At 42.2% G+C, this 8,593-nt stretch overlaps 1 protein-coding gene across 3 annotated transcripts in view; it reads right to left on the bottom strand.

Annotated features, from left to right (window-relative positions):
• Window positions 1-7,588, bottom strand: part of LOC122090728 (probable ribose-5-phosphate isomerase 4, chloroplastic) — a 31,536-nt gene extending 23,948 nt beyond the window's left edge. For 2 of the 3 annotated variants that reach the window (XM_042660427.1, XM_042660420.1), the window contains exon 1: window positions 7,393-7,588. In XM_042660427.1, coding sequence (XP_042516361.1) covers window positions 7,393-7,536 — 144 coding nt within the window. In that variant the 5' untranslated portion in view covers window positions 7,537-7,588. The remainder of the gene's footprint in view (window positions 1-7,392) is intronic. The other variant, XM_042660436.1, reaches the window with a different exon arrangement.
• Window positions 7,589-8,593: the final 1,005 nt, after the last annotated feature.

Genomic DNA, 8,593 nt, shown 5'->3' on the forward strand with positions numbered 1-8,593 from the left:
GATTACCTCAGTTCGGATTGTTCTCTGCAACTCAAGAACATGGCATTGGAATTGCTAGTAATCACTTTACAACTCTAAATATCACCTTTATTTTTGTAAATTGCAACCACAATGTTTCTCTTTCATTCATTTAGCATTTTCCTTGTTCTCATAATCTTATTAAACAGTTTGATTAGCCAAGACAAATAACAAATTTCTAAGCTCTTCCACACTTCTATTGGGACCTCATTTGGGTCTAGTCCTTAACCTACTTTCATCCTCCTTAAAGCTTCTTTTACTTCAGAAATATCTACAACATGTGGTGTCTTGATGGATAATAAAATCTTTTGGGACATTATTACTCGAAATGTCTTAACTTAGTAGGTTGTAGAATAATTTTTCCATCTGTTATTAGTACTTTACCACTTTCACTTTTAATACATCTAACATGGTCAAGATCTTTACTCTTCCTTTTCCTCATTTTAGCTATCTTATAAATAACATTTTCCCTTTCCTTTGTGCTAAGATTATTATAAAGATCTTCATATTCCTTCACCCATGTTTTTTCCACAATCTCCATATCTTCATTTCTAGCAAATTTAAACCTTTTTAGATCCCCTAAATCCTTAGGCATTTGCAATATCTTAAAACTAAACATCAGAAATAATAAATCCAAAGCATTTATGGTGGCACCAGTGCTTAAGCATTAATGTATATAGTTTAAAATCAAATTATATGATGAAAAATCATGCATTAAGCTTATCGGTAAAACTGCTTCATTGAGTTCTTATCATACCCTAGTCTTAATAATTGAATGCAACAAAGGAAGAGGAGAAGAAGGTTAGGACCACGCAAAAGTAGGGCACACATCACAGTTTATTGTTCTACAAGTTGTGGGATGGGATTTCCTGTCTACGAGTTCCTGCTTCCATGACAATGGTTTGTAGACTGTGTGCTTCATCAGAAAGGTAAAAGCTTGGCTTTTGGTGGCCTCTTCATTTGAGCACCATGGGGCATTGACATGGCTATTCCAATCATTAGATTGGCGACCCACAGGTCAGTCACATGTCAAATTATAAGGCCTACCTCCATGTATGATCTACGATGTATTAAACTTTGGTATTATAGCATCACAAATGAAAGCATTTTTTTTCAACCACTTCTCAAAATACTAGACATTTCAACCATTTCTTCAAAGTTTCGACTGAATGATTCTCTCCAAAACTTAGCACACTAATAAATGATCGCAAATACACTGAATGGGAAATATACAATTGTTGTGATTCACTCCTAGATAATATATATCCACCTGACTTGAGTATGTGTCAATTGAAAAAAGGCAATCAAAAGAAAGTTACATGTCCTAAATATACCTATAAAGGTATCACTTAAACAAAAGAAAAGGACATCCATGGGTATTTTCATAGTAAAACTAACCCATCCATGTATTTACATAAATATCTCTAGATTTTTTTTGGATGAATAAATAAATTCATTACCAATTATGAAAAAAAGAATATACACAATAAGAGAAAGGGGGGGGTGTGAAGGGCAAACACAAAGGTGAGATCCCACTAAGGAAAAAAACCTATAAGGGCTATAAACCAACCCAAAAGGAACAAAGGGGAACATCAAGCGGGGTAGGGGGGAGAAGGGAGACCTCAAGAGACAACAGTGAGCCTGTTCTTATTGTGTCATGGACCGTGTGATGACAAAGGCATCCAAATTTGGCATTGACATCAAAGTAAATGGTTTTCCAAATCTTATCATAGGATCTAGAGTTGGAAGTTCATCTACAGAAATTATGCTCCATCCAAATATGGGTAGTCGTGGCGCATAAGGCAAATTTTCCAATAGTATTATTGCAAATAAAGGGTTGTTCGAAAATATGTCAACCTAAATCCATTTTCTTCCAGGGGATAGAGTTTGACAAAGTTCTCCAGCCATTCACAATTCCCACTGACACTAACTGCTAGCAACAGCAACAATGGACTAAGATTCACGGCGCTCATGGCACTAACCCCCTGCCCCAACTCTCCTTCCCATGTTCGTCACCCCTCCGTTGGCCTCTGCCACTGGAAACCCCCCCCCACAAACTCCTTCACCTCAACCTCCCACCTCCTCTGCTAACCATCCCCTCCCCTTCTCCTCCTCCTATTGAACTACCCTAGGTCTCTGTCGCCAGCCCCCAAACCTCTCTTCTAGAGTCGGCCACCACCTTCCCTTTGTCCCCCCCCCCTCTTCTATCGTCAATGACCAGAAGGTAGGAATTTGCCCCTCAGGGTTGCTTGAGCACAAAATTTCCAAGTGGAAAACTCTCATAGGACAATTTCTTAGAAGCAGACCTCCCTTCAGCATAGTCAAATCTTCCCTCTCCTCCGTTGCAGCTCCCCCCCCCCCCCCCCAAAAAAAAGGTAAGCTCCTTGCAGATCCAAAATCCATCGTCAACAAAAGCCCAGAAGCTTCACAACGAACAGAAGCTCCTCAATCTCTTCCAAAGTCAAGACCAAAACCTTTGCCACACCTTCCCCTCTCAAGGAATATCAACATTGCCATAAGACCATAAAGCCTTTAGCCATTTTCGGCCCTCTTCCGGTTCCCATGAGCTTGTGTTGCCCCACCCCTCTCCTTCTATATGAAGGCTTCGACCATCTAGAATGTCCAGGGTATGAATTCCTAGGCCAAGCACTCCATCATCCGTTCCCATCTTCTCTCTACCCACTATGATTTCTGTTGTCTTCTCAAAATCAAATTCCTTGAGTCCAACACCTCCCGAATTGTTGCCTCTATCGCTCCTTCCTTGTCCTTTCTCACAACTACTCTCACTCCCCTAATGTTCGCTTTTGGGTCCTTTGGAACCCTTCCATTCTTCGTGTCTCTGCGATTTCCTCTACTTTCCAGTCCATCCAACTTTTCATCTCTAATCCCTCCGGAGCCAACAACTTTTTCTTCTCCATCATCTAAGCAAAGAATTCTGCCATTAAGAGACAATCCTTGTGGTGGATCTCCGCTCCTTGCATCCCTTACGGATTCTCACCCTTCGGGGCTTGCAGGAGACTTTAATGCCTTTTGGATTGGGCATGAAAAATTGGAAGGCGACCCAATTGATCCCACTTCCCTTGAAGCTTTCAATGACTATTTGGAGGATATTGGCATGAATGATCTTCGATACAAACGTCGCAGTGGTCATGATAGCCTGTAAGCTTGACAAGGTCCTTGTCAATGAAGCTTGGTTGCCCTCCTTCCCCTCCTCACATACCCCTTTGATCTTCAAGTCATCTCTGATCACAGTTCCATCTCCCTCCATATTCGGCCATTCATCTCCTTCGGCCCTAAGCCTTTCAAATTCTTCGATATGGTCCTCTCACCAAGATTTCCTCTCCATAGTCCAGGATGCTTAGGCCATTCCTATCCAATATTCTCCCCAACCCCTCCTTACCTTTGCCAAGAAGCTTAGAAATGTAGTATTGGAACTCCTCTTCCTTTGAGAACATCTCTTTGTGAGTCTGTCTGTAAAGACAAGCTTGAGTCTATTCAATCCAAGCTTAATTGGATCTTCATAACCAAGCCCTTGTTGAGGAAGAAAAAGCTATCTCCCTTGAGCTTTCCTCCCTCATGCTCAAGAAAAGAGCTTTCTCAGGCAGAAATCTAGAATCAAATGGCTGGAACTTGGGGATTCTAACTCTGCTTTCTTCCATAAGTCCATGAAATCCAGAGCTAATGTCAACTCCATTCCTTAGCTCATCTCCCGAGATGGCTCCTCTCTAATCCTAATGACATCAATTCTAAAGTTGTCTCCTATTTTTCTGGGATCTGTCACCCTCCTCCTTTTCCCTCTCAGCCCCCAATCCCTCCTAGATCAACAAATCTATCCCGGACCATCTTCTCCCCTCTCTCTCTACTCCATCCTCTCTGATCCCGAAATTATGGTTGTCACCCACTCCCACAAAGCCAACAAAGCTCTTGGACCTGATGGCTTCAGCATGGGCTTCTTCTCTTCTAGTTGGGAGATTATGCCCAAATCTCATCCTTGCCATCTGCAGCTTTTCTTTAATCCCAATCAAATCAAAGGGATTAATCACACCTACCTCTGCCTCATTCCTAAAAAAGAAAGTGCTTCCTCCATGCATGATTTCAAACCCATCTCCCTCTACAATCTCCTGTACAAGTTTAATGCCAAAATTTTGGTCAATCTTCGTCAACTGGTTAATGAATCTTTAGTTAGTGCAAACCAGTTGGCTTTTATGGCTGGAAAAAGCATTGCTGACAACATTATCTTATGCCATGAGATTTTCCGAGGGTTTGATCAAAAAGCTCATTCCCACGTTGCTCTTCTTATGATTGATATTCATAATCATAAAGCCTTCAACGCCATCGACTGGGACTTCATTTCCAAAGTCCCGCTCCATATGTCTTTCCCTCCCTCTTTCGTCCACTGGATCCATTCCTACATCTCCTCACCCTCGCTCCCCTATTCTAGTCAATGGGAGCCCGACAGATGACTACTTCCCCTCCTCAGCTGGTATCAAACAAGGTTGTCCCCTCTTCCCCTTTCTCTTGTCTTTGGCCCTTGAAGTGCTCTCTAGATCTATTCATTCCTCCACTACCCTGCACCTTATCTCCCCCATCCCCAAATGCAAATCCCTCTTTCTTACCCATCTAGCCTTTGTCGATGGCCTCATGATCTTCTCCAAGGCTGATCATATTTCCATCTTGACCATTATGCCGTCCCTCCTCTTTAAAGGCCTCTCGGGCCTCCATATCAACCTCCTCAAATCAATGTTTCCTCTCTGGTGTATTTGATGCTTCCAAAGCCCACCTCCTGGAACTTACTAGCTTCTCGTTGAGCTCTCTTCCGATCAAGTACCTCTTAGGCTGCCCCTCATCTCTGCTACTCTTGCCGCCCACCACTATACCCCTATGTTGGACCTCATGAAGAAAAGGCTTTAAATTTGGAAAGGCAACCTTCTCTCTTATGTCGGTCAGTTGGAATCCACTAGATTTGTGGTCAAATCTATGAACCTTTACTAGTCTGGAATTTTTTCCCTTCCTTACTCCACAATGAAAGCTATCAAATCCCTTTTTAGCTCCTTCCTTCGGAAAGGAGTGGACTCTGCAAAGTTTCTCCACCCTCTTAGATGGGTTTTTGTGCACCTTCCCAAATTTTAAGGAGGTCTAGGCCTCAAAAGAATCAAAGAGGTGAAACTCGCAAGCATCCTCAAGCTCATCTGGAATATTGTCTCCAAACCATGGTTCAACATCTCAACGAGATCTCAGCGAGAGCTATTAACCCGTTCTTTTAGTTTGGCGAGACGAGATAATAGGTGATATATAAAATGTACACTATCTCAATCAAGATCTCAAAATCTCAGTGATTATCTCTGCCTCTACTCAACTCGAGACCAAATCACATCAGTCATTGGATATATACATAATTTCACCATCAACTCAACCCAACTCGACATCTCTCAAGTCACCTCTCTCACACTGTTGTGAAGAAAAAGTGAGCTTTTGGTGGTTTTTCTTGCCAAATCTCTCCTCTACAATGTATTTGACACTTAGAGATCGAAGATTATCACTTCATCAACCTTTGGAGATCTATTTCTTCTCAATAACAATTTTAGGCAAAAACAACTTCTCAAAACCATTTTTTCATAGAAACATAGTCAATAGTTGTTTGTTTTTATTGTGGAATAGGCTAGGGTGAAGGGTCTGAAGTCAAATTACAATTTTGGGTTTGATTTTAAAAAAAAAAATATGATGTTTCCCCTGTGTTTTTAGAAGTAAATGACAAGTTTCAAGGCTATAAAGACCATATAGCCGCCAAGACCAACCACCAAGTCAACCGGAGAAAAAATGCAAGATCTCACCAGAACTTGCTATTTTGGCTTAGCGAAATTAGGGGCGAGATCAAGATCTTAAACCTTACTCCAAAAAAACAATATCTAGGTCTCTTGGGTTTACTCCATCCTCCTTAAATCTGATTCCCTGTGGTTTGTCCCCACTCCCTCTGATTCCTCTTGGGTCTATCGCAAGATTCTCAGCTATAGGCACTCTGCTCTTGGCTCCATTTCCTCCCTTATTGGTGATGGTACTAAGACCTCCTTATGGTTTGACTCTTGGCAACCCTCAGGTGTTCTCCACTCCCTTGTTAGTTCCAGAACTATCTACTACTCTGACTTAGGCAGAAATGCCATTGTTGCCTCCATCATTTGAATGGTGTTTGGTCTCCCCTTCCTCTTCCTCCAACCCCCCCGATTAGCTGACATCTGGGCACCCCTGCCTCCTACTCCCCTTAGGCATCATAGAATTGATGATAAAAAATTTTGGCTTCCGTTTTCCTCCTCTACCTGGAATTTTGTTAGATTCAAGGGTCCCCCTATTTCCTGAAACAAGGTCACATTCCCTGCCATAAATTCACTGCCTAGCGAGCCCTCTCTAAGTGCCTCCCAACCCAGGATTTTCTCATCTACTAGCACATCCAAGTCCGCCCACCTATTGTCTTTGCTAAAATGGTATTGAAAATGTTGACCATCTCTTTTTCTCTTACCCCTTTTACTCTGCTATCTGAAGGAGGGTCCTTAGAAGCTGCTAGCCTGCTAATAGACGAACTCTTCCTCTAAGCAGAGAGTGGATCTAGGTTGACATGACTTTTGGTGGATCTTCCATTTGTGATGTTGCAGATGAGCTTGCCTTTTGTACCTCCATCAACCACATCTGGATGGAGCAAAATCTTCTTAGACGGATGGCCAAATCATGATCTTTTGACAAGATTGGAATGCCATCTACTTCTATGATAGCTCTAAACTTGTTTCCCTTACCCATCATAGTGTTAAGGACTCTCTAAGGAACAAGCTTATTGTTGTCTCCTGGGGTCTTCCTTATTCTTTCTCCCTCCCCCTAGTGCTAGCTTCCCCTTTGGTTTTGTGACTTTTTTTTGTCCCCTTTCCTACGGCTGGCTAATTGCCCCCCCCCTTCTTTCTTTACTCCCCTTATATAGTTTATTTCTCCTGCTAATGAATTATTTATTCATCCAAAATAAAAGTTCTTCACCCGAGGGCCAAAGCCCCTCCAAGCTTTCTCAACAGCCTCACCAACTGACTCCCCCATTAACGCACTTTTCTGAATGTTTATGCTGTCACAACTAAACCAGAACCTCCAATCTAGAACAATTTCACAAATTAATCAAAGCAGTAAACCATTCCAAGCCTTTTTCCTCGACAAATTCGCTAGATTGTTTTTTCTCCCTTAAATCTTCTACAGAACAGTAGTAAAATGGCAATATAATTCAATCAGAATCCCTATTTAGATTGCATTGAAACCATAGTAAGGATGAAAGAAAAATGTAGAAGGATAATCAAAGAAAATAAAACAGAAAAGGAAAATGCGAAGACTATTAAAGGGTAATCTTACTGTGTACGTGGCTGCATTAAGCAGGGCAGCACCGTCGGCCAGACTCGCCCTTAACGTTCTAGAATTATTGCTTCGCTCCCAAGTGAAAACTTTCCGCCAAGGCTTTTGCAGCGGCATGGATGGGCTCAGAACTACTGATGCCATTCTCTCTCTCTCTCTCTCTCGCTGTGTGTGTGTCACGGAAGGATAGGGTACGGGAGAAATTTGAACGGAGAAACTGTCAGTCCAGAAACTCTTCCACGTGGAATATTATCCCAATCATCCAATCAGACCCTGGAAGAGTATAAATTTAAACCAGACCGGACCGCCTGATCAGCCGGATTAACACGGAGCGACCACCTCAGCAACAGGTTCAAACTTCAAAAGAGTGAAAACTGACGGTAATACCTAGGGGTGAAACAAGGCTGGGTTGGGCCGGGTTTCTTAAAACCCTAACCCAATCATAGGTCATCAAAATTCAACCCAGGCCCAACCCAACCCTGTCGGGTTCATGTTTAGGCCCAACCCTACCAGGTTCATACCAACCCAACCCGACCCTATCAGGGCCGGGTTGGGTCAAGTTGGCCTAGGTTGGGTTGACCTTGGCTTCTATAACGGTTAGATTAATCTTGATTGACATTTTTTTTCCATTCATATCTCATATATTAAGAAATTATAGAAAAATAAAATACCTATTGAATAACTAATTTCTATTATAAAGATGTAAGGTTAAATTTCGGGCCAGGTTGGTTCAGGTTGGGCCGGGTTAAGGCCTCAACCCTAACCCAACCCAATCCTGACCCTCGGTTGGAATTTTTCAACCCTAACCCGCCCTCAAGATCAAAAAACTTGGCCCAAACCCTGTTCGGGCTTAGGGCGGGTTCAGGTTATTAGAGCCAAACTTTCACCCCTAGTAGTACCAATCATGTTCGATTCCTTTGGTTGCAAGGGGAGTTAAAAAGGAAGGGAATTGAAATTTTCAAATCTATAAATATATATATATATATATGGTTGCATGTTACCTGCCACTTAGATATTGAAGCATGCAAATTTACCACTCGCTCCATAAAATTAACACATTTTTTTTTATACCTACGGTGTCCGGATCTTTGACTCGACTAATCCCCTGGGGTCACTGTAATACCTCTTACACAGGACCAGGTCAGTCCGAGATGAAAACTCTCATGCAATAGCCTCAAGAAGTTAGGTGCAACAGTGAAGG

Source organism: Macadamia integrifolia, chromosome 2 (assembly GCF_013358625.1).
Source record: "Macadamia integrifolia cultivar HAES 741 chromosome 2, SCU_Mint_v3, whole genome shotgun sequence".
Taxonomy (NCBI): Eukaryota; Viridiplantae; Streptophyta; class Magnoliopsida; order Proteales; family Proteaceae; genus Macadamia; species Macadamia integrifolia.